The 27,864-nt window shown below is 35.6% G+C and overlaps 1 protein-coding gene across 1 annotated transcript; it reads left to right on the plus strand.

Annotated features, from left to right (window-relative positions):
• Positions 1 to 42: 42 nt before the first annotated feature.
• On the plus strand, positions 43 to 27,864 carry GYC88E_1 (Soluble guanylate cyclase 88E; the record flags this gene model as incomplete). The annotated part of the gene is made up of 12 exons (XM_035734005.2): positions 43 to 843; positions 2,098 to 2,156; positions 4,204 to 4,250; positions 5,073 to 5,178; positions 7,224 to 7,353; positions 12,246 to 12,392; positions 13,513 to 13,659; positions 15,610 to 15,924; positions 17,436 to 17,525; positions 19,244 to 20,066; positions 20,549 to 20,647; positions 27,619 to 27,864. 12 exons carry the CDS (start codon positions 43 to 45, stop codon positions 27,750 to 27,752), a joined length of 2,898 nt encoding a protein of 965 aa, XP_035590213.1. The 3' UTR covers positions 27,753 to 27,864.

Here is a 27,864-nt window from a genome sequence, read left to right on the forward strand (position 1 = left end):
GAATAAATCTCTCCTAGCTCACTCATTAAGACATAGAAATAAATGTATGGTATATTATTTGAAATTCTACGAAATTATATTGATGAGACATTCGGTCCATCAACATGGGAGGCTGCTGTACAAATAGTCAACGGACAACAACTGGAAATACAAACTAATCGGAACTATTCTACACGATTACTAACACGAATAATCAGTACATTATGTGAGTTTATTGGTCTACCTGAAGAAGATATTTATTACGAATTCGGTATTAAATCTGTCGATTATCTGAGTAATAATGGTTTCCAGAGTTTATTACAAGTACTGGGTAAAAATTACATTGACTTCGTACATAATATCAATGAAATGCACGAGTATTTACATTATTCTTATCCAAAAATTAAACCGCCTAATATACAAGTCACTTCAATCAATCACAATGTCATCACTTTGGTCTATTCTTCCGCACGTGAAGAATTTGCGCATTATCTGAGAAGTCAACTAATATATATTGCAAAATTATATTTTCAATTGGATGTTAGTGCAAAGTTAGTTGATAAAAGGAAGCAAGTAGCTTCACACATATACACATTTAAGCTATACAATAAAGGTTTATCATGGATTGAATTATTAGAGAAAGATAATCAACTCAATAAGTATATATCTCTATTGGATTTAACAGTCTCATTACCAGAGAAGGAATTTTTAGGCATACTACCTTTTCATTTGGTACTGACCAAGGATATGACAATCAAACGTGTAGGTAAGGGATTTTCATGTTTAAGAAATGATATATCGGGAAAGGAGTTTGTAACATGCTTTCTAATTTCAAAGCCGAAAACAAATCCAAATTTCGATGAGGTAAGTAATGTGACGTGATCTATTCTGTAGATTTCTATTAACAATTTGTGTTATATTTGTTTGTATATGTTTACTTATCAAAGTAATCGAACGGTGCATTACAAGTATTTACTCCATTCAAAGGAAGTTCACAATGTTATCACGCACAAATAGCAAAAAATATTAATTGCATACACGTGGTTCCTGTCATAATCTCGAAGAGCTCATGAACAAATATTGAAGCAGGAGAACGCGAATTTATTAAAATTTAGTTTATAATGATTCCGTTGTTGATCATTTTTGACTGAACTTTGATCTGTCTTGATAGACATCCGTACATCCTGTGTGCATTACGTAAGTAAATGGCTATCTGCACTCAATAGCTAGGTGGATAGCACATAAAGTACTCAAAACGAAATGTACTGGGTTCGAGTTTCACGGTAAATACTAACTCTTAGTTGGAGCTACTTCCACACAACGAGTCCCAGATATTGTAAACCGTGTATTCTGAATCCCGCCGCCGGCTACATTTCATCTATTCTACGGATTCACTTTATTCTTCTGGGTTCCCATCAACTGTTTACTGAACGTAATGTTTAGATATAATAATTACAAAATTGGTCGAAATTACTGTTATAAATGAGTTTAGTTGGAAGCTGTTTTGATCACATGTGACCACAGTATGAGGAGAATTCAGGAAATAAATCTGAGAGACTGAGTAAGATATTGTGAATGAATATCTTATGTGGAAGAACATTTCACAACAGTGATAGTAACAAAGGACCAAGTGTCTACAAACAAGCAATTACCTAATGAGTAAACTCCCAAAACACGTGAGGATGTAATCATGTGAAAGAAATAGTTGAACAGAATTTTATGATATAACAAGGGAACGTTTGTTCTATCGAGTCAGAGAAAGATTATCAACAATTTCCTTTCGGGCGCAGAAATTCGGCTTCTGACGCCTGATTGAGACGGCCTTAACAAACTTCAGGAAACTGGAGCTTTACCGTTTACTAACCATCCAACGTATAAACCTGATGTTCTGTATTCAAGAGATGTATAGTAATTGTCCTCTTTATAACGCTTCTTCATTAAAGGCTTTTTGAAATATGTTCAAAATGTCTGAGATGTATATTCCTTTCTGTCCGATCAGCGAAGTTGCTTTGCAGATACATGTAAGTTTGTGGACATATTTAGTGGCAACATGAAAATGGTACTTGTCAACCTTTGTTTGAGTTGTTGAACATATTTTACATAGGAATAGTAATTCAGTTTCACAGCAGGTGCTGGATGATGATTGTCCTTGCAACGTCATCACTTTTGGAATTGAGGTAAATAAATTTTGGTTACTTGTTTGCCGTAGCCACATCCAGCTTGGTGTCTTCAGTTTTTGTATAATTCTCAATAAATTTCTGTGGATAGTAGTTTTCTCTTGGACATTTTTCAACACTAGCTAGCTCATCTTACAGCTAGTCAATGGTATATATCCTTGCTAATCTACAAAATAGTGTTTCGACCGATGCTTTTTTGTAATCGGTTGAAAAACTATTGAAGTTCGAGTGTAGACCATCTTAAGAACTTTTCTCTATTAGCCGAATGTTGAACTGCACCGTCTACTCTCCGTTGTATAACAATCTCAAGAAAGTAGAACATGTCGGTCTTTTCATACCCCGTAATAAACTGTACATCATGATGAGCCTTGCTGGAGAGCTTTAATATGAAAATTGCATGTTGGTTAATGTTGAAGACAATAAAGTGTTGTCAACATACCTGGAGTATTACATCATTTCGTCAATTCTTTGTTGAAGCTTTGTGTTTTCAAGATCATTCATAAAAATAATCGTTGTAATTCAATTTAATGAGCTTCACTACCGATTTGACAGTTTACGGTATAGTAGAATTCAAACTGAACATTTTTATAAACATAAGTATCAGTCATTTGTATCCGGATACTGGCCAAGATAGGAGACCAGGATACTGACAAATTGTTGTTATCACTGTTGTAAAATGTTTTTCCATATAAGATATTCATTCACAATATCTTACTCAGTCTCTCAAATTTATCTTCTACATCTTCTTATACTGTGGTCATATGCGTTCAAAACAGCTTCCAACTAAACCCATTTATAACAGTAATTTCGACCAATTTTGTAATTATGATATCTTAATATTACAAGTAGTGAACAGTTGACGAACACTCAATCGAATAAAATACACCCAAGTTATTCTGATTAAATTTTAGTTCCAGCTTCCCTCAAGATACCAACTGTTACGACGTTTCGTCTACTTATCAAACTGAAATACTCATTCTCAACATTGAATTTTATAAAATACTAGTGTTTGATGAAATCGAAGTACCTACAGTAATCCATAAACCAGTGCATAAAACTGACCGATTGGATCTTTTCTCAATGGAAATGTCAGTTTAAGGAGAGATTAAATTCATTTGAATATTTGACTCCAGTAAAAATCGCTTTCTTTTACTGAGAATTTGCATAATTACTATCGTTAGCGTTCAGTCTGTAGTGATGTTGATATAATAAAAACAGGATCAGATGTCAAAAAATGAATCAACCTATTATTGTATGGAAAGACTGAAATAAAAGGCATATGAAAATTTTAACCACTAACTCGTCAGATTAGATTGTTGAATAAACTTTGCGAATTGTTTGTTATTTACCAACCAAATGAATTCATAATATAAGATAAATACATGAAAAAGCAAACGTAAGATTTCTGAGAGTTATGTACCAGTATTTACTTGCATACTTTCACAACCACTTAAAATGATCTCCATTCCTTTATCAATATATCTTTACTTCACTTACTATCATTTATAGGATTTGCATTATAACCGTGTTCACAACAAATTTTATGGTTTATGTCACTGTCATCTGCCTAACTCGCCTATTGAGTCGTATTCAATGCATACGGTCAAATAATCGTCTCAGTTACTAAGATTTCAGTTGTTTCATAAGATATTAGTAGTTCTAGCCAGTCATGCCTTCATATAAACAAAATAATCTCCGGAAATTCCTGCTCAAATCTAACACATTCTGTTTGTTGAAAACTCCTTATTGACCTTAGGAGTGGGATAAATGGAGAGCATTCAACATTCCTAAAGTAATTTGAAAACACTCCTCACAATTACAATCGTCCAATTTTGTAGATAATATGATGTATTACTTCATTTAAAACTTCTTATCACCATAAAGAATAAGTTTAAAATCTTATAGAAAAACAATCACGTAACATTCGCGTGTTCATGATCTATCATCAAAATGGAAACCTATAGGAATGTGACGATGTATTGATTTGTTATTGAAGTTCACATTTCCGACTAAACTTCTATTATTTATTTTAGATATATTTAAACAGGTTCAGCACTTTTGAACTAATTCTCTTAAACAAACCTTCGTCAAAAAGTGAGTTACCATTTTCATTTAATTTTTTGTCAACTTGAAGATATACTGATAATGTATCCAATAAATACCACTGTACAGTCTACAGATATTCTTCCATAAGAGTTTCATTTATTGAAAACTCTTGTAAATTATAAAATACAAGATCAATAACTTACACTCTTACACTGCATTCAAACAGTCAAATACAAAACACAGTTAAGTATGACGTTTCATTTGTATATTAGGTAAAACAAGTGATATTCTATTTTATATTGTTTCCCTCGACGTAACTCAATGTACATGATGTAAAGTCGGGTGGTTTTAGTCACGACATTTATGAAGTAAACGTTACTCATATATCAAGAAAATAAACGTATATGATATATATACAAGTGGAGTTTTGTTCTCAGAATATTAGGAATGAATTAGACACAAATCTACATATTGAACAAAGAATTTACTCAGTGTTATTTGAAAAATTTACCGACTCATATTATCACTTAACACATATAAACCGTAGGATCTTGAGAGGACAACAGTGTTAAAGCTTCAGTCTGTTAGAAACTGATATTCCTTTCCTACCGTAATGAGTGAGATGATTCATGTGTTAGTTAACTTTGTTTTTGATAAATTAAAGGATCTGATATAGTGCAACTATTGTAATTTAAATGTTACATGGCATTGTATCCACCCTAGATTTGTACCACACATAACGATTACGGAAAACTAACTATTCTCTTCTCTCGATTATTTCTATTAAAAATGACGATCAAACAATAGATACCTCACTTCATCTATCTACTGGCTAAAATTATTCAATCACTTTCATTTCATATGTTTCAGGTAGATCTTCTAAAAATGCTTCGAGGGTTGATGAGAATTGCCGCTTCAAAGGAGCAATGATCTATGTTGAAGAATGGTTAATGCTGTTATTCATAGGCACACCTGTGTAAATAATTACAAATAAATCACATTGTTTATTTGTTTCACTTTTATGATGATTATTTTGTGTTTCAAGATGACAAGAAATTGTTTTTCAGTTTCTTAACTAGAGTAATGACGATTTGACAGCTCCAACTGCTCACCATATTATTTTGCATTTTTCCAAACAAACCTCACCATTTGTTTGTGTCATGACATTTCCAATCACTGATGGCTTCCATTAAAGTAGTTTATTCTCTGTACGTGACAGTCAGTGAGTTGTTTTAAAGCACTGGGAGAAGATCTCTGTAGATCACTTCGTGGTTACCAGACTAAGTGATTCGAACGAGTTGCTGAATTTTGTTCTTCATATTTAAGTAACATCATGATAACAGTCCATGAAATAAAGTTCACCATAGTTCGTATTGTTGATAATCAACAACTGGAGGACTATAGAAAACCTGACGACAATGAACAATTGTTCTGTCCTCTATCTTGACTACTTAGCTGTGTTCATCATCGACACGGAATGCGATGAAGTCCAACAAATCTAAACCTCAAAATAAAACTGCACCATCCACTTTCTCATTTGAAATTTTACTGCTGATTACTTTCAACCTAAGCCAATTGGCAAAGTACCACAATTATTATCTGGAGTTATCAGCGGGTATATATAACTCGAACTTGTACACTCCACAGGTTTCAACTTGTCACTAGAAATGTGGGAACTCATTTCGGTACAAAACCTGAAACCTTTTTGTTCGATTTGTTATGGACCTGTAAGTGTGCACAGCCGTTGATCTCAAACGAAAAAACATTAATTGTCTAGAGCTGTTGAGTTTCTGATGGTTCCCAGGGTGATCTTCATTCATCATTCATCAGACTCTAACTGTAAAGGTTTAAGCAACACAATTAGTTGAGAAGAGGAAATACATGTATTTTACTCAAATCAGGAGTATTCAATAACTACCTGATATGGAACTTCGCCAATACGATTTATCGTAGATATCTCATGAATTCACAAAAAGAAGTGTTACCCGTAGACAAATTGTTTGAATCTGAGTTATTATTAGCACACTGTATCACTGAATCCAATCATCCAGTGGTATATTGGGAACCACAAGTTGGTAGTCGTTTAATGGTCATATTTTGAGACAAAACAGTATTTTAATTCCTTTTTAGATCGTAACGGTTCTAAAGTCGATGTGAGTGCACAATTTAAATAATCTATGTTTACAAGCAACCAGAAAGATTTTATTGATTATTCACATTTGCTTTCAACATTGAAGTCGACTTCAAAGATAGTATAAAGTGGTACGTGTCATTTCAACTAAATCCATATGAAGCACAACTTGCATTATGCAAGAATTAACATTAAGACTTATTGATTCCTTCCTATACAAGAGAAGTCAATCATTGTTTATTTCTGTTACTACCTGCTACCATTTCTGTACATCAACCTCTAATACATCAATATTACAAAATTCTTGATTTCCCTTACAAGTTCTAAACCAATCTGAATGCTGAATCATCTCGATTTCTATCCCTAAAATATTCAGTGCTTCATCACTACAACTGCTACGGTTTGTTGCTTAAACTACACTTTTGTAGTCATTGTCAAATAAATCATTGTAATTAAGTTAGTGTTTTATATGATCATGTATAAGTAGAATGAACCTCGAAGTGAAGGGGTCTTGTTCCCAAACTCTGTGTTTCTAACTCGAATTCCCAGTACCATCATTATTTTCTCTATACAAACAAAAGAATTCCAGGTGATGTCCAAAATGAAGTTATGCAATAATTCTTCACTTTGTTGTATAATATTCAGAGACCTCAAATTGTCAATACCATGTCCATGTTATTCACTTTCAAAACTTGGGAATATTACATTGTTGTCATAATTTGTAGTGTTTTATTTAATTTGATTTTATATCTGGAGGTTTGAGAAACAGTTGGACACGAACTTCTAGAGTATACTCAATTTATTTGTGTTTATTTCAAATTTATTCCAGAAGCTTGTAAGCTCCTCAATATACTTAATTCTATTTCCATATTATTTACTTCTGACTGCAGAATTAGAGACACGAAACAATTATACGAGAAAAAACTACGGATTTCTGATCTGAATACATTCGATAGTAGTCGTGATATAATAATTCAAGGAAATCAACAGTCGGACGAAGTTATGAAACTTTACGAAAAAGTGAGTTTCTCATCATATTAATAAATATTAGAATATATATATCTGTCGGAATAAGTGACTGCCTTGTCGATAAATATATATTAAATAATCCATTAAACTGTAAAATGATATTGGTTGACGGTTAATACATATATTAGAGCAATAATTGACGTAAATAAGTGTGAATAAGTTGAAATAATAAACATATGACAGATACACGAATATTTATATCTGAAAGTAATTTCACCTGAGCCCTTCTAGTGCTGCTGACTATTCGAAGCTCAGGTTATGGGGTGGAGTTAGGCATGGATTTATTCACCATATTCAATAAAATATAATCTTTCTGAAAAACACTAACCAGAATAAATAATTTTCGTCATTTAAAGTCTTTCCTAGGAGTTGAAGGGTCTTCATTCAGAAGAGTTATGACGGCTCATGACGATAGCTCAGGTTATTCGGAAAGTCACGAAGCTGTTGCCCTTTCTGACAACCATATCAACAACTAAAATAAATAAACGGAATATCCGCGCAATGTTGGTGACCAGAAGGACGGTTCAAGTAGCTGAGGATATGAGAAGATTCAACCTTGCTTTGATTAGAATATGTGAGACCCACTGGACACAAGCTGAACGGAAAAGATTAGCTTCGGGTCAGATTCCGTTGTATTCTGGTCACAAACAAGAAGAAAATGTCTCGGACACATGAAATTCCACTAATTCTACTCAAGGAAGCACGAAAAAACACTTATAGGATGGGAATCTCACCGCTCTAGCATCATCAAAGTATCCTCTAAAACAAAGAAGAAGAGGGTTACAATCAATTTCACCTAGTGCTATCCGCCCCCTCAAAAAATGCTAGCAATGAAGACGATAAAAACCAGTTTTATGACGGGCTACAGTTCATTGTAGAGACCTGTCCAAGGAAAAACTTGACCGTCGTGATGATAGATCTGAATACCAAGGTCAATATGGAAATATCGTGCGTGAAGACATCATGAGACGACATGGTCTTGAAGAAAAGAATGAGAATGGTGAAAGACTGGTAAATTTAAGTACTCTCACGGACAGGATTATATGTAACACCATTTCTCATCACCAATACATACACAAAGCTACATAGGTCCTACCGAACAACATTATATCAAACCATATCTTTGACACTTCATCAATGAAAACTTCAGAAGGCCCATTGAAAAGTAAGAACAAATAGAAGAGCTGATTTAGCCTCAGATCACCACTTGAGGGTAGCTAGGGTGAAACCGAAGCTAAAGAAGCACTGAACAGCTGAAAAAAACAGCATTACAAAGTTCGATGTAGTTTTCCTTTGATATGCTAGGGAGTTCAGAAAATTCAAGTTTGCTCTCAACAACAGGTTCCAAACCATATAAGATCTAAACAAAGTGGGAACTACTATTGAGAAGAGCTGGAAAGTAATTAAAGAAGCTATAACGTTAACATCCAAGGAGATGCTGGATTACAAGAAACACCAGAATAAACAGGTGATCTTTTTTCATACGCTGGACAAGATCCAGAAAAGGAAAGACAAGAGATAACAGTGAACAACAACTGGGGAAAACAAAGAAAGTCAAAGAAGAGGCCGAATATACAAAGTAAGTAGATAACTGGAATGGAGAAAGCTGTAATACAAGGAAATATGAGACAACTATATGATAAAAAGAAGGACCTTCTAGGCACTTGTTTTAGACCAAAGCAATCAGTCAATAACAACGGATGCTAACCAATAACCGGGATCCAAGGGCGGTGGAACGGGTGGACAGAACACTTTGAAATGCTCCCGAATAGGCAAACTTCACTGAGTCCAGTGGATATCGAACCAGAACACACAGACCTTCCAATAATAGATAAAATCAGCGTAGCCATCAGATAAATCAATAGTGACAAAACATTTGAATCAGAAAGTATACCATCGAAGCACTAAAGTTCGACATAAAGGTAACTGTAAAGATGGTTCACTTTTTCTTCACAAACACATGGTGGACAGAACACGTACTAACAGGCTGGAATCAGGAATGCCACATCAAGATTCTGAAGAGAGGAGACCTTAGTGGGAAAACTGAGGAGACAACACATTACTATCAATGATAGGGAAAGTTTTCAACACAGTGTTGTTGAGTCGAACAAAAGGCTTAGTGGACACACATTTTCGAGATCAGCAAGCTGGATTTCGTAACGATAGACCATGTGTCGACCAAATCGTGACACTATGGATAGCTGTTGGACAATCATTTGAATGGAACTCGTTACTGCAGATGCACTTCCCTGATTTTGGGAAGGCATCTGACAGAGTATAACCTACTTCGACAATATGGGATACGTGAGAACATCATCACCACCATATCCATGGAAGGTAGTTGATAGACAGATTTCAAGTGAAGACTGGTGTCAGACAAGGCTTCATAGTCTTAAGTTTTCTTTTTCCAACGGTTGCTGCCTGGATCCAGTCAGATGACTTAGACTTCACAGATGATCCAGTCCAAATTCTCATATACAAAACAACAAATATAGACGAAGGCAGCCATTGTAACAGAACCTCAGGAGAAGTAGGTTTCAACATCCAAAAAGTTAAAAACCAAGATCCCAAAGTACAACAATGAGCACACAAATCAAATTCAACTTGATTGAGAATATCTGTAAGAGCTGTAAGCTTTTAAGTACTTGAGCAGTATCAATGATAAATAAATGAGATCTGATGCAGATGTGAAGTCATGGATTGCCAAGAAAGAATATTCTCACAAATGAGGCAATTCTAAAAATCAAAACAACTGTCAGCCAACAACAAAGCCAGATTTTCCAGTATTGACGACAAAAAATGACGTAGTAAATTACTAATACTTCGGTTAACGTAAATAAATATGGAAAATATTTCTCAGTAACAGACACACAAGCGATCTATGAATAATTTATGGTGATACTTGAAAGTAATCAAATTATACTCTTCATCGTTCAAAATAGTAATATTTACCTGCATTATTCAGAAAAGATTTATATTCTAACTGTTAATTCATTTCAGGATAACTAAAATTCTATAATCACGAACAAAGGTTTTTAATGAACATCAAAATCCTTATATTCTCCCGAACGCATGATGGATTTGGTCAAAAAGCAACGTTGACATTAGCCGATGTTAATCAGGTCATCTCGACGACAAATGTACCTTTCAAATATTTCATTCTGAATAAAATATACAACTAATCCCATTTGATTTGAAATTCAAATATCTGGTTCATTAAGTTAGAAATGTATGGTTGTAATTAAAGAAAACTGTTCATGCATTTGAGTTTCATGTGTTAGATCTATTTTCCTTCTAACACACTCATTTCTTATCTTCTCTAATTCACTTTACTACTTGATATTTGTCAGTAGTTTGAGTAATGTTCGGATATTTTACCACCCATTAGGTAATTCTGTGTCAATAAACCAAAGATTTGTACTCCTAATTTAATGTTTTATTTCATTTCTTTGAAACAGGTTATAATGATTAATAAAAAATGAGGACTTGTAACCTGACTTTAAACACAGTTATGTCGATAAGCAAAGATGGATAGTGGCTAGCAGTGGAATCCAGGACGCGCGTTTCGTCCTGTTTGGGACTCGTCAGCTGGGTGTACCTGCATCTCAGAGTTGATGTTCACTCTGAGACTCAAACTCAGTACCGTTCGCTTCAAACGCCATCGCGTTATCCACTTAGCTACTGAGTCCTGATAGTCACTTGCTTGTGAAATGGGGTGAAGTTTAATTCACTTAGTATTGTTTTACTTGAATCTTCCCATTGATGTTCAATTTCAGTCCTAAAACATCAATGGGAAGATTAAAGTAAAACAATACCAAGTGAATTACAGTTATATCTGTCTATAACAGAATGATAATATGAAGCATAACAATGTCAACGATACAATCAACAATCAATGAATTATTGTAGGATATATTTAAATTCCTTAAAATTATTAGCTTACTTACAATCAGAAATAGTGACTTTGATTATTTAAACGAATGTTCACTTTGTCACCAATTCTAGGCCGAAACAAAACAGTTTCCTTGAAAGAGTGTTCATTTTGAGAAATTTCGTTCATTTAAATACCCAGATTATCAAGAGGTAGATTGCAGTGTCTACTTCACAATTGATTGATCACTTGATGGTGATCACTATCACGTGTATCAAGTCCTTCTTAGTGCAGATCGAATGCCGTTGATTACGTCACAATGTAGACACCAGTCTGGGTGACTCGACATTGCGTGCACTATGTTGAGATTAGATGGTGGTTGGAGGTAGTTAACAGGAAACCCTGGACCCGAGTTTCGTGCTACTTGGCACTAGTCAGCAAGGTATCTCACGCAATGTCGAGTCACCTAGACTAGTGGCCACATTGCAACGTGTTCGATAGCATTCGATGTGCACTAAGAAGGACTTGACACACATGACATTGATCACCGCCCAGTGATCAATCAATTGTGATTACATCTCAGTCCTACAAGAGGCCGTCGCGGCCAGGATATCCCAGTGGTAACGTCTCTGACTGTGGGGCTGGGTGACACGGGATCGAATCCGTCAGGGAACACCAGTCCTCTCAAGATTACAGGTACACCTTGCTGACGAGTGCCAAGTAGCACGAAACCCGGGTTAAGGGTTTCCTGTTGACCACCTCCAACCACCACATAGTGTCTACTTCCAAATAGCAATGTAACAGTTACCAATGAAACATTTAGTAACTGAAACTGCGGCACGAACTAGCTAACATCTCCTATCACAAATGTCCCGTTTTTTTAATCGTATGAATAGCAAATCACCACGAGTAAATATATCGACAACATTTTTTTCAGATATAAATATTATTCATGTATTAACTGAGCTGAACTGATGCATTAACTTCGTTTCATTACTGTTTGTTTTCAAAGCAACGTCACAAGGCTAAGCAAATGGAGAAGAGTATGATGCAATTAGAAAAGATTAGGAAAGTTACTGATGAATTGTTGTATCAATGTATTCCTAGTACGGTGGCCAGGAAAATTCGAAACGGCACTCCAGCAATCGATACCATTCAGGTTCGTTAACATCATTTTAGCTTGTAATTATATTATTCCAAAGCTATCCATGCTATAGAAACGGTTATATTGATGATGTTCAGACATGAACACTTTGGTTGGAATCAAATACTTCATGTAACGAAATACTTAAACAGTCTATTTCTGATATTCAACATTTATGCCTAAACATCACCTTATTTTTACAACATTAGTCACATTTCATTGATTTTGGGAAATAGATGATACTCAACGATATGCCGAGGAAACCTCCTCGTTGCAAATTCATGAGTGCACGTGTAACCTCCAACATGTGATCCTATTCTCTCGATTTTAGATAGGTACTTTCTTAGACTTATTGTACTTCTAATCACTGGTTGATAAGTGTGCAGATATTTGATAGAAATCTCAACACCGAACTCAAGATACTGTTGTGTGTATTGGAAATGAATTTCCTGTATGCATTTGATATTTCCAATGTAAAAACATGTCAAGTAACTATCTGACTGATTAACACCGATTATGTATGTATATATGTCAGTAAATTATATCAATTTTAGGACACTCATGGAAACACTTCTTCAAGTTGATACTTTGTTTATACACTACCAACAGTGTCTGTTGTGAAAAATTAGCTCACTTAAACGACGGCCGGTCATTTATTCGGTCATATGTAAATTTACTCTGAGAAATTTGCTTGCACCAAACGTCAGAAATTTCACTTTCTACTGATGGATATATCACAATTATAGCACTACAATACTTATAACATTCTACCCAATGCTCAATTTCTCTAAAATGTTCGAGCCTGACCTCGATAATGATAACATCGACGACAGCTATAATTTTCACCAATTCAGAAGTGCCAGTCGGGATTTTGACTAGAATGTCCACACTAGAACAGTTCTAGATTGAAGCATTCTCCCATTAGAAATGTCATCTAACTATGTAGTAAAATTATTCTTCAAAACATCCAAACATCTCACGTCTGAACATTCCATTCTAACGTCGACAATGGTGGCATGTTCGTTTCCCAGCTTGTACTAACTAACGCATTTGCTTATCGACTAGTATCTATGTTCATAAACTGACAAAATCTAACGAATTTTTGTCATCCAACCAATCTCTCATTCCCTCTTAGACATTTGATGAAGTGACAATATGTTTTACGAAAGTGGTGAACTTCGCTGCAAAATGTATGCACATAGGTGTTGAACAAGTGATAGAGTTGTTGAACAGAATGTATTCTCTCTACGACGCTTTGACTGAAAATCATAAAGTCTACAAGGTAAATATATTTTTATCCAACCATACTATTCAAGTATCTAGATGTTTTTAGTAATATAATCCATGCATTACTCAAACCGTATTCATCAAAAATAATCAACATTGGTTCATCACAGATCACATGTCTGATGTACATGTTTCTCCATTGTAATCGAATACTTCACAGTTAAAACCAACTTTTCAATACTTAAACTGATATTAGTTCCGAAGCTTATACAGAGTTTGAAAGAAGGTTGTAAACTATTGAAAGGACATTTGTAACAGAGTTGACGTATAGTGTGGATTTAGTATTATACAATTTGTTAAACTAGGTAGAGAATGCAAAACAAGATCTAGTGAGTGTATTTGAATACACTGAGTGTTTTCGGTGCACTCAACTCATTACTGTCAAATAAGAAGGCTTTTGAGGAGTATGTTGATCTAGAACTTCAGCATGTATCCAAATTGAAACCACAAATGCAGTGTAGCTGACAGAAACAAATAAACAATAGTCGTTTAAGCACAAACTTTCTCTTTATAAATGAAGCTGGTTCAAATAGAATACTTGAGATTATCTCCAGATGCGTTCATTCATTGCTTCAAAACACCAGTCAGGTCATCATATATGACTAGAATTTACCAACACATTTAACGGACTTAAGAGCTTTGATCAGATTCACAAATTCAACCGGAAGACCGACATGTATAGAAAACCAGTAAACCCAACCACTTCGGACGATGATATGTTTTCAGTAGGGAATATGATCCACCATTCTATTCAGATCAACATTTTAGAGTGGATAATGTCAGTCTGATAGTCTCTCCGAGTGGATTACTACTGTGAAGATAAAACAGTCAAACAACAACAGGTCTGTAATATTACTGTACTTCTAAAATGTAAGACACAGTCAATGTAACTTCAAAATAACTCTGATGCCTACCTACCTACCTAGGAGATGGCTTAACCAACATCTATCTCATGTTTACTTCTGATCAAACCTGAGAGACAGTAATGTGATAAGCTGGTAACAACACTACTGTACTTACTGGTAACTAAATGGATTGGTAGACAAGCCGATCATTGAAAACATGTTCATAAGACAGTATGTGAGTTAGAAATTGAACATCAAACCAAATAGTTTATTTTCACAAAATAAAACACTGTGTAGTTTACTAAACATCGAAGTCAGCTCGGTATACCTATAACAGATGTATGTCTGAATTTTTATCTCATCATAAAGACTGAATATCATGAGGAAAACTATCAGCGGGATTCTCCAATAAAATCTAGTCATTTTTATTTTATTGAAACAACTGTAGATTTCAAATCAACCGTCTAACAAATACATGTACAGCAACATTTAATTGGTGAGGGTTCGCTGACAAGATTTATAAGTAGAGCTTAGCTCAGTACTTTTCAAAACACTTGATCTTATCTTTGATAAGATGCAGTAAAGGGGCCAATATTGCCAGATTGTTACTTCTCATAATAAGTGAGGTTTGGTGAGAAAGATACATGTACTCGCACAGCTCGCACTTGGGCTAATGTTTTCATCCAACTAATTTCACTCATTCTAACATGATAAATACTATCTCACTTTCACATCCTGAGTTTAAAATTTATCACCTGACGAATAAGCACACTGATATTTCTACTTGTTTACTGAATATACCACTTAAGGAATCAGTAATAACTACCATATAGTCCGGTTCTTCTGTATTTCTATATCACAGTGACCTGTAAACACTAACAATCATTTCATCTTATTAGTCTCGTAATTCGAAATTAGTACTTTTATTGATGAATCAACAAGAACCCACTCCAAAATTTCATGTTGTTGTATCCAAAGACAAGAAAAAACAATCATGTAGTTTCTGTTTGATTTGAATTATATTTTGCGATGAAAATCCGACTACAAGTTTGATTTCTGTTAACAAATAATTTCCACTTTACTCATTTATATTTGGGAAGGTTGAAACAGTCAATGACAGTTATATGTTGGTTTCTGGAGCACCACACAGGACCCCATTACATGCTGCACATATAGTCGACACAGCATTAGAAATCATAGAAGTAACTCTACTCAGTCTCTACTGGCCAGAGTCAATTGGAAATATCCCAGCTAATAATAAGAATAAAACTGTTTATACAAATGAAAACTTACATCTTTACATTGGATGTCATACTGGTCCAATTGTTGCTGGTGTAGTCGGTTATAAAACACCACGATATTGTTTATTTGGTGATACAGTGAATACTTCAAGTAGAATGATGAGTCATGGTTCAGTAAGTTAACTTATCTACTCACGTTGAGACAATGTAGTCGATAAAATAATGATTACAATCACTTTTTGCATCTTTAAAGTTTGGACATAATGATCGGTTCATGTTATTTGTTATTGAGCTACATAATCTGTGGAATATATCGGAGGACTGAGATATTTATGTTGTTGGTGAAAGATATGAAAATGCATAGGTAGTTCCTCAAGTGTGAGATGCTGCTTATACTGATAACACAGTGAAGAAGACAACAAGTTTCCGGTGGTTTAATGAGGATTATGAATGTTCCGAAGATGATTGTTTCTAGGACAACAATCGACTTCCAATGTTGACATAAACATTGGACGTATACAGTCCTTTATGCGTTTCAACAGCCCGTTCACTCTCCGGATAATCCATGACTAACTGAATTCTGTAACATTGTCTGACCACCAGAACCTAACTTGTCATTACCCGTTGGCATTCTATGAACAATATGAAACGGAGACAGGGCAAGCACACCGCCACAAATGATGAGTATGTGTATGTTGGTTGAGACTGAAGAACTCCTAATAAGGGTTATCATGTATCCGGCAAATAATTTATCAGAATAGGGTTGTTGAGATTGTTGAGTTTGGAATGATATCATGAATGAATCAGGTTCTCAATGGTGGTTCGCACTGACTTACTGGATAAGTTCATTTCCGAATCAAAATGAGAATCCCACAATATAATTACTATCGTCACTACTAAAACGTGGACAAGATTTTCAGATTGTTTTAGTTTTTCGTCTGGAAATTCTGTGATCAGAGTGAGTGAAGTCGACCTAACAGATAAGTAACTTGTTGTGAAAACTCATATTAGGAGAGAAAGTCATTATTTGCTCGTCAATGAATGCTCATTGTTTTTGACGTACATACAATTGAGCTTCCATTTGTGAAGAAATTATGACTGTGTTGTGAATATTTTCATTGTTACTTGAAACAATACACATACAGATACATAAGATCTGTAAGACAGCAATTGTTAGAACATAGATTGAAAAGTTTCCAATGATCTTTGTTTTACCAATCTATCTCAATATATTTTACATGCAGTTCTAATCACTGAAACACTGATTCAAGGTTAATCATCTTCGAAAATTGATGAACCAACAGTTTCATCGATTAGACTTTCCACAGACGCAATTCTCATAGTGAGACAGTATTTCAATCATTATTAGAAAAAAACTAGTCATAAATGCTGACAAATCTGTCTAGGAAATATTGTATTCGGAATGTTGAAACCCTAAACTTTGAATTTAGTTTCAAATCAAGTTAAACAAATTCTTTCATTTCTCAAATAGATCTAGAGTGATCAAACGATAAATGCAAAATTTCCTCACTGGTTCAATCAGTGTTATGTAAATCGGTAAATTCTATTCAAGTCATTTTTCCATAGCTTTTTATTCCGAAAATAAAATCATCATCATATGCTACACTATTGCTTTTTATTCAACATTTATTCTTCACTTTCATGTACATTTCTCACATTACCAGCCAGACAAAGTGCATATTAGCGAATCTTGTGCTCAGTCTTTATCACCTTATCCATATGAAATAGAATGTCGAGGAGAAATTCCAATCAAGGTATTTTATGCTGCGAATTTGCTTATCATTAATCTATATTCTGATTGAAGTAATTATATATGTACATATTTTTAAAAAAAGAGCGTTATCGTACAAGTGTTGGGTTGTGAGTCGATCATGAATTCACATTCGATTATGGTTGACTGAAATCAGATTTTTCGTGGATCTATGTCGCAACATGGTGGTTGATACCGATTTAGATACGACAAACTATTGTATAGCTTGAGACTAACCGATTCATGAAGTCAATTATTTAGGTGAGATTTACCAGTATGTTCGAGACAACTCTATTAAAGGATTCATTAATTAAGAGATCTCTTAGTGTAGACAATTGGTTAATTTACAAAAGTTTACTTAGCGTAACTGTCTCATTTACTCATCCTTCTGAAGTTCCATAAATATAGGAGTGGATTATGCTATCGGATAAGAAGTTGAAGCTCTCTGAGCGATCCTATTGATGAACAGTGACCCATCACCTACTACTGCATAAATGACACAAACTTCATATAACCCCACTAGACCTACCAATAAACTATGAATTCAAGTGTGATGAAACAACAGATATCTGTTTACGGCTTCTGACATAACTGAGCAAAGTATTCAGTGTTCTAATCTATAAATCAACAGATAACTACAACGATAAACTCAGGGTTTATTTGATAAACATGTTTAAGAGTTTAGTGAGAAAGGTAACGATAAATATGATGAATCATTTATCATGCTTGTTATTCAACAACTTCTAAGTTTAAGATAGACGAGGTTTATTCTGAGTCTTTTCACTTTTTAAAATTTAAATAAATTTTTCTAGCAAGTTCACTTATAACATCTATTCACTGTAATCTGAAAATTTATCAACTCATTTCTGAGCTCTTCTTCGTAGCATGACTCACATATACATCTACTTGTAAAGTATTATGAAGTGTTTATATTTCGAACTATGTATTTATGAACGTTCATTTGTGAGAATATTTTCATCAGAGATCTTCTATTCTCTGATATTATTTCGGACCTCATATGACTAAGAGTGAATCATATTTTGGATCATGGTAAACGGAGTAATCGAAAATAATTGTTCCCTCCCGGTTGCGACTAGTTGTTGCAATGTACCTGAATCCTTCGTGATGTCATGCCGAAACTCAAACCCAACTCCTAATACTTTGAACACAGGGTTCTAAACCGTACAGCAACTGAGTCATGATAGTCACTAGGTTTTTCAGGAAATAAGACATTTACTAACTGTATATTCATTCGAGGAGTTTGTAAGTCAACAGAAAATGAAAATTACAAACAATTACAATTGTGAATAACAGTTTTGAATAGAAATTTAAAATTATTTCTGAATGTGGAATTTAATAACACACCATAAGTACTATTCGCCTAATTTCCTTGGTTCAACACTCAAGAGATTGAATCAATTCACCAATTGTAATATAAACTTGGTAATGTTTAACTAATTTCTGACTAATAACATAGAGTGTTAAGATGTGAAAAGGTTCTCACCATATTCACCCAGTCAGAAGAGCAATTTCATGGATGAAATTTTATGGGAAATCGGTCAAAATAAGTATTCGGAAGTGAAGTTCTAAAGTTTCAAGTCAGAAATATTTCTCTTTAACTGTCACCATACATGTATCGTGTATCTTAACCATACGTTTCATAAATTTATACACAGCTTGAAGATCCTGAACCACTCTCAAAACATTTTTTTACGTTGGTAGGGTAAAGGGAACATGAAGACATACTTCGTCACAGGTCGGAAACCAGAATTCGTCTTACAAGACACGACTGATGGGGTGAGTCGCAATTTTGCTGAAGTTCTCAAGGAAGACATGCTCAAAGACGATGATATACCATCGGAGAATTCGGATGACTCTGCGAAATTCTCCATCAATTTGTCCGACGCAAGTGGGACTACCGAGGAAGAGTCTGCTCCTGCATCTCCAAAGGATGATGGAGAACTAGAAATGAATAAGAAGATATCTGAGAAAAAAGACAGAAAATCCAGTAGAGGTGGGAGTAGACGCTCAAGTAAAAGCGGTCAGAAACGCCGTCAATCTCAGCCACTCTCTAATACAACTTCACCAATGAACGAGAATCCTGATGTCGAGAACCAACAGAGCAGCTCAGGTTTTGTGAACAACCAAAACACAACTGAGGTCCTAAATGAAGCTGCACGGCGTCTGGTCGAAACGAAAATAAAAGATGTAAAGAATGAACAGAAGAAGAAACAGGATATTACATTCAGTCTTGATAATCCCAAAGAAATCTTGAAAGAGGCTCCCAGCGAAGCGGATTTGCAAGCAGTAGACAACAATGCTGACGAAGCGACTTTGTTCAAGTCGAAACCAAAGGCACCTGAACGCTCTAGATTGATTAAACTCAATCCAGCAAACAAAGTCTCCAGTGTTTCTATTTCCAGCAAACCCATCCAACCTACTCCTGATGAAGTTGCTGTGAACAATGTGAGTACGGATACTACTGAAAATGCACCAAATGATGATAACGATCAAGTTACTCAAGAGATTGGCAATCAGGAAGACAGTAAGTGAATTTCCAGTTTCCAGGGAATTACGGTTATGTTATTACATTACATTACGATTTCAAGCAATGTGCATTTATATTTCGTCAGACATACATTGTTTTATCATTCACTTTTCTCTAAACCATAAAATACCAGGTTACAAATGCCGCTATAAGAAAACCATAATAATCAGTTAACTAGAACGAAACTCGGAATAATGTGATTTTGGTTATAAAGCCGACCATTCACTGGATCATCTTTAAAGTTCTTTATTAAGGAGACTGTTTAGCTTCATACACTGCAAACAACTGTTTGAAATTGCATGATCAGTGAACTCCTGAAACCACCCAAACTAAGTAACTTTTTGCAACGCGTTTCATCATTTCTCACTAATTTCTATTATTACTCAAAAGTTACTGTGATAATTTTCTCGATATACATGTTTACAGTTTTATAAATTCACATCTTAATTTCTTATCAATATGTTTCTTTTCATTTGAAGCCGTCCAACAATACCGTGAAATGGTGAAACAGGGCCGTTTTGATCCAGTACAAGATTTGCCATTCTGTTCACCTCAGGCAGCTATATTCAAAGATTTAGGTGAGTCACTCATTTCGTTTACATGTCTACTATATTAGTTATGTAAATATTCGTTGACCTAGATTATACGACATACTGTTTCCTTGTTTTCACATCCTATTCATCGAAAACAGAGATATTGTTTGCTGCACAAATTTATTATGAAGTTCTGAATCGCAATTTAGTAAATGCCCACACTCGCTAATACAATTCATTATCACATTTGAAGGGTATCATATTTCTTTTGAAGGTTTCGATTTGCATATACACTCATTATTAGTGCTTCAGTGCCTCTCTTATCCATGATTTGTGAAAGTTTATCACAGCAATCTGATTGAAGATCTTTAGTCTTAGTTTGCATCTTATAAATTTTATCCAATGTTTAAGTAATTACTATCCCAATTAACAGTAAATGTTGTCTGTACAACCATAAACAGGTTAAGGACTACTAGATTTCTCATAATCATCGTTCTGGTTGATCAGTGATAATCACTACAACTAAATTTTCCAGATCATGTACCCAGTTAACACTGACAAAATGACCGTTCGATGACTTGGTTACTTTCAATCCAGTTTTGAAATCTTCATTTTCTCTATTTTTCAGTAACAAATTTCGCCACCTTACTCCACAGATTTAAACATTCAGTCTAGTCATTTCCAGTGAAAATTTCACTGAACGTGAAATTGGCTTGTGGCATAGCTACTTAGTTGCAACAAAATTAGATAGATGGTTTGAGACGTGATCAATGACTGTTTCCTTCATATCTTAATGCAATCACGTGATATGTTCTATTGCAATCCAACAGAATCTCTTAGAAAGGTCATCTATTTCAGAATGCTTATACATGTAACAGTAACAAACTGAATACATGATACATGCGAAGTCATGTCCTTCATGTTTTCAATTAGGCAAAACACTTCACTTATACGTGACTGAGTATCGAAATCAAAGTGACTCTATTTATTAGTCTACTATGTTTTCCATTTCATTTCCAAGTGATAGTCATCGTGCTCGTTAAAGTCTGTAGATATTACAATGTCTGGTTACATCGCTCTCATTTATTGATAAACGTAGTCGGTCATATCCATGATTGCAGAATTTGTCAGTTAGTCGAAATAAAACTATATTCTGAATTATAAGCAAAGATGAATGGTGGCTAGCATCGGAATCCAGGACGCACGTTTCTTCCTATTTGGGACTTGTCAGTTGGATGCACCTGCACCACAGAGTTGATGTTCGCTCTGGGACTCGAACCTTGTACCGTTCGCTTCAAACTCCATCGCATTATCTACATAGTTAATGAGTCCTTATAGACACCATCCGTCTTTGCTTATAATGCTTGTGACTTAAGGCAATATTGATGTAATCCACACAGGATGCATATATGTCAATAAGAAACTGACCAATTTCAGTCCTAAACATCAATAGGAAAATACAAACATATATTACAAAATGAATATTCTGAATTGATTTCATTATACTATTACATGATTAGTATTTCTCGTCACTACAATTTGAATGATTTACTGTTGAAAAGAATTCAATATGCAGAAGAGATCAGTAGTAATAGTAGTAGAAACAGTAATAATAATCACTTACTTAATTACGCCTGTTATTCCTAATGGAGCATAAGGCGCCGACCAGAATCCTCCAACCCACTCTGTCCTCGGCCTTCTTTTCTAGTTTCATCCTATTCCTGTTCATTTTTCTCATGTCTATCTCCAGTTCCCGGCTTAATGTGTTCTTTGGTCTTCCTCTTCTCCTCCTTTGACCTTGAGGATTCTATGTGAGGGCTTGTCTTGTGACTCAGTTGGGTGCTTTCCTCAATGTGTGTCCTATCCACTTCCAGCGCTTCTTCCTAATTTCTTCCTCCGCTGGGATCTGTTTTGTTCTCTCCCACAGTAGGTTGATGTTAGCAATGTCTGGCCAACGGATCCGAAGTATTTTGCGTAGACAACTGTAATTAAACACTTGTATCTTCTGGATGATGGCTTTCGTAGTTCCCCAAGTTTCCGCCCCATACAGTAGAACTGTCTTGACATTTGTATTGAAAATTCTGACCTTGGTGTCGGTTGCCAATTGTTTTGAGTTTCAGATGTTCTTCATTTGTAGATATGCTGCTCTTGCTTTACCAATCCGCGCTTTCATATCTGAATCAGATCCACCCTGTTCATCAATGATGCTGCCCAAATACGTAAAGGTTTTTACATCTTCCAAATCTTATCTGTCAATTGTGATTGGACTGGTGCATTCTGTGTTGTATCGAAGAATCCTGCTTTTCCCTTTGTGTATGTTGAGACCTACTGCTGCTGAGGCTGCTGCTACATTGGTCGTCTTCTCCTCCATTTGTTGTTGCGTGTGAGATGGAAGGGCCAGATCATCTGTGAAGTCTAAACCGTCCAGCTGCATCCTAGATGTCTACTGTATCCTATGTCTCCCTTCAGATGTTGACCTCTTCATGATCTAGTCGATCACCAGGAGAAGGTGCAAGGGTGAGAGTAAGCAACCTTGTCTGAAACCGGTCTTTACCTCGAACTAGTTTTTCAACTGTCCTCCATGGACGATTTTGCAGTTTAATCCATCATATGAACTCTGTATGATATTGACTATCTCCTGAGGCACTCCGTGGTGTCAAAGAAGCCTGTATAGTGTTGTTCTGTCCACACTATCAAATGCTTTTTCGTAGTCAATGAAGTTGATGTAGAGTGATGAATTCCATTCAATTGATTGTTCCACAATGATCCGTAGTGTTGCGATTTGGTCTGTTCACGACCTATCCTTACGGAATCCAGCCTGTTGATCTCGAAGTTGAGCGTCTGCGGAGTCCTTCATCCTGTTTAACAACACCCTGTTGAAGACTTTTACTGGTATTGAGAGAATAGTGATGCCTCAGTAGTTATTACACTTGCTGAGATCGTCTTTCTATGGTATATTGATCAGGTGTCGTTCTTTCCAGTCTGTTGGTACTTGTTCTTCATCCCAAATCTTGCCGAAGAGAATGTTGAGTATCTTTGCAGCTACCGCCACGTCTGCTTTCAGTGCCTCTTCTGGAATGTTGTCTGGTCCTTCTGCTTTGCCACTCTTGATTTGTCTAATGGCCATGCTGATTACTTCAATTGTTGGTGGGCCAACATTGATTGTGAGGTCCGTGGGTGCTGCTTCGATGTTGGGTGGGTTCAGTGGAGCTGGTCGATTCAACAGTTCTTTGAAGTGTTCCACCCATCTGTTTCGCTGTTCTTCAGTGTTGGTGACCACATTGCCTTCCTTGCTATTCACTGGTCGTTCTGGTTTACGATAATTTCCAGCAAGTTTCTTTGTTGTGTCATACAGTTGTCTCATGTTTCCTTCACTTGCAGCCTTTTCCACAGTCAATGCTAAATCCTCCAAATGTTTACGTTTGTCTATTCTGATGCTCCACTTCACGCGCTTGTTTATTTCTGTGTATTCAGCTTGTGCCTTGGCTTTCTCTGCTCTTGTTCGGCTGGTATTGATTGCTGCCTTCTTGCTCCTCCTTTCTTGAATCTTATCCAGTGTATCAACAGTGATCCATTCCTTGTGATGATGCTTCTTGTGGCCCAGAACCTCATGACATGTTGAAGTGATTGCTTCTTTGATCTCCTTCCAGTTGCTCTCCATAGTAGTTCCTTCTCCATTGAGTAGATCATGAAAGGCCTGGAACCTATTGCTGAGGACTATCTTGAATTTGTTGGGTTTGTCAGTATCCTGAAGAAAGGCCGTATTGAACTTTTGTGATGTTGTCCGCCCCGTTGTGCAGTGCTTCTTGAGTTTCAATTTCATCTTGGCGACCACTAAGTGATGATCTGATGCTATATCAGCTCCTCTCCTGGTTCTCACATCCTCCATCGTCCTCCTGGACTTTTTGTTGATACAGATACGGTCGATTTGGTTTTGCGTGGTGTGATCCGGTGAAGTCCATGTGTTTTTGTGGATGCGTTTGTGTGGGAATATAGTACAGCCTGAGACCAGTTTATTAGAGGCACATAGGTTTGCAAATCTCTCACCATTTTCGTTCCTTTCTCCCAGTCCGTGCCGTCACATGATGTCTTCATATCCGGTGTTGTCCATTCCAACCTTAGCATTTAAATCTCCCATCAGAATGGTCAGGTCCCTTGTTGGGCACTTCCCGACGATTGACTGCAGCCTATTGTAGAGTTGATCTTTAACGTCCTCATTGTAGTCGTTGGTAGGCGCATGGCATTGGATGATGCTCATTGAAATGCCCTATTTCTTTGTTTTGGAGGAGGCTTTGATGATCCTTAGTCCATGAGATTCCCATCCTATGAGTGCATTTTGTGCTTGTTTGGACAGCATCAATGCGACTCCTTGTGCATCTGGGGCATTTTCTTCTTCATAACCGGAGTATAACAGAAGCTCCCCTGAAGCTAGTCGTTGTTGTCCAACTTGCGTCCAATGTGTTTCACTGATCCCAAGTACCTCTAGGTTGTATCTTCTCATTTCTGCAGCAATTTGAAAGACTCGCCCGGTCTCTCACATTGTATGAGCATTCCATGCACCTAAAAAAATGGTTGCTCTGGTTTTCAGAAGGGGCATCGGCCTCGTGACTTCCGAAGGAACTCGGCTTTCATCATGAGGCGTCATAACTCTTCTAAATAAAAACCTTCTGACTTTCAGGGCAGAGTTTAAAAGGTTTGAATAATTTTTTCTGGTTAGCGTTTTTTTAGCGAGTTAGTTTTCTACGGGATGGGGTCGCTAGCCCCAAGTAACAATAATAGTGTTATTATTATGATTATGAGTAGTAGTAGTAGAAGTAGTAGTAGTAGTAGTAGTAGTAGTAGTAGTAGTAGTAGTAGTAGTAGTAGTAGTAGTAGTAGTAGTAGTAGTAGTAGTAGTAGTAGTAGTAGTAGTAGTAGTAGTAGTAGTAGTAGTAGTAGTAGTAGTAGTAGTGGTAGTATTAGTATCAGTATTAGTAGTAGTAGTAGTATTAGTAGTGGTAGTATTATTATCAGTATTAGTAGTAGTAGTTTTCATTTTGTAAGTAAACAATCCGAAGTAGGTTGAATGAAATCTGTTTCTAATCTTCAGCTTCAAATTTTATGAGGAGAATCGATGAAAACTTTACAGAGTTTTGGGAAGAAAAACTGCGAAAACTGAAAGATTTAGGGTGTTAACTCCAACGTTATACCAATGACAGTGCACTTTCTAATGTAAGTTGGTTCAGAGTAAACGAATTTGAAATTTTTGTGTATATTGACCTCACATAGTCGATTTTTTAAGTTACTAAAGTTCATTTCCAGTGTTACTACTGTAAGATATTTCTGCCAGATCTAGTGATAACTAATCAGTTACCCTGAAAACCGATCGTGTTGGGAGACTAAAGTGCGAGACAACTGAAGATATGAAGTAGTGGTAAGTTTCGCGAGACATTTTCATATGAATGTCAGCTAATGGACATAAATAAGCAGCCGCTTACAATTCAGTATGTTCACTTTCCTTCATCGGTTCTTAAAACAACATCAGTTCGATGAATAGTGCCACTCACTGTAGTGATAATTGAATTTCATAGAACGTATTAAAAAGAACTAATGTTTGTCCCCTTATTTTGCACGGTTATTTAACTCCTCGAGACTAACGGTTGCTCATATTTGAAACTTGGTCATTTACTTTGGGGGACTCATTCATTTGTATGTTTAATGCATATCGTATGAAACTTATCAATATCCCATTTGCTCAGAAAAAATTGTACTTTATTTGTTGGTTACTGAGTAAATGGATTTACAATGTATCACTTCTCTAGGAAATCGCCCGATGACCATATTTACATCTTGGAAGACGTGTATCCCTGACTAGAGACGTTGCTTAGTTCAGGGAATGAAACTACTTGATATTCAGTTAAGTACATATTCATACTATGTTAACGAAAACGCACTGGTGATCGCTTTATCTGAGTTGTCCGTTAAATATCAGCATGATAGAACATGAGGTGAAGGTTGTACGTTGTTAAATGAACAGTGTGAAATATAGAAGACTTCGTCAGACTTAGTCAGTACTAGGTTTTCCTTACTGATTCTCTTATACCACAAAATACCATTGATGTGTACTTTATTTGAAGAATTAATTAATCCGAACAATCTAAACTACATCCTAGTCCACAACACTCTTCAACTATCGAAATCTTAGCAGAAAGTGTGAATGAAGCTCTACTTCGACGTTGGGTTAGTATGCAGGAAACTAGGGTATTTTTAGATGTGACATTACGGTTCTGGAAGTTTCCGGAAACGTTAGTAACAAAATCAGTAAGTATCCAATCAGAATGATGACACAACGCTTTTTTTTAATACTCTCTAATAGCTCTAGGGAATACTGAATAAACAAAATATAGTCAGCATCCTCCAACTTCTGAAGACTCTTCTAGGAATAATCCAGTGTTCCCAGTAAAAAAAGTGTCATTCACACATCTGCAGTGATTATTCATTTCAACTATGTTATATGTTAATGTTTCACTATCTTGTAGCCTGATATTAGAATGTCCTTGTAGATCATTATTTGAAACAAAGTGATTCGTTAAAATGATTTCGAACCACTATACAGGAGAACAACTGTCATTTCTTTCTCACAATAAATTAGAAAATATGAAAGAGGTACAGGAAACTAAGGGGCCTATAGGTGTGACGTTGAGACTGCCGAAACCTACGAAAACATGCTAAAATCAATCAAATCAGCAAGTATCCAATCAGAATATAACGGATAATTCAACATTTCCTAGAATTATCTTCTAGGAAGCAGTGATTGGAAGAAGCGTATTCAAGATTGTTCCAGCATCCAAACTAGAGGTGTCATTCATACATCTTCAGTAGCTATCTATTTCACCCACCCAAGTAACAGTACGGCAGACACGCGAGAATGAAAGAAGTTTAATTATCTGAGTCAAGGTTCAAATTGATTCATTTGATTATTGATCAACTAAATTTAACTAAATTACTCATTCTTCATATTTTCTCATCGTTTTTAGCTCAACCATTGTGTCTAGCACTAACCGAATTACTTATCATTAGACCAAAGAATCCTATTATGTATCTGGCTATCTGGTTAAGAAACTATTCAATGGACAGTTCAAAATTTGACTGGGTTATACATTCCGGATGAAATAATATACACTTTGCAATCTTTAAACGTCTTATTTATTCACTGATGTGTGCTTAATTTGCTACATGTTATATCCGTAGAATTTTTTTAAACCAGTAGAGAATAAACACTG

The sequence above is a fragment of the Schistosoma haematobium genome, chromosome 1 (assembly GCF_000699445.3).
Source record: "Schistosoma haematobium chromosome 1, whole genome shotgun sequence".
Classification (NCBI taxonomy): Eukaryota; Metazoa; Platyhelminthes; class Trematoda; order Strigeidida; family Schistosomatidae; genus Schistosoma; species Schistosoma haematobium.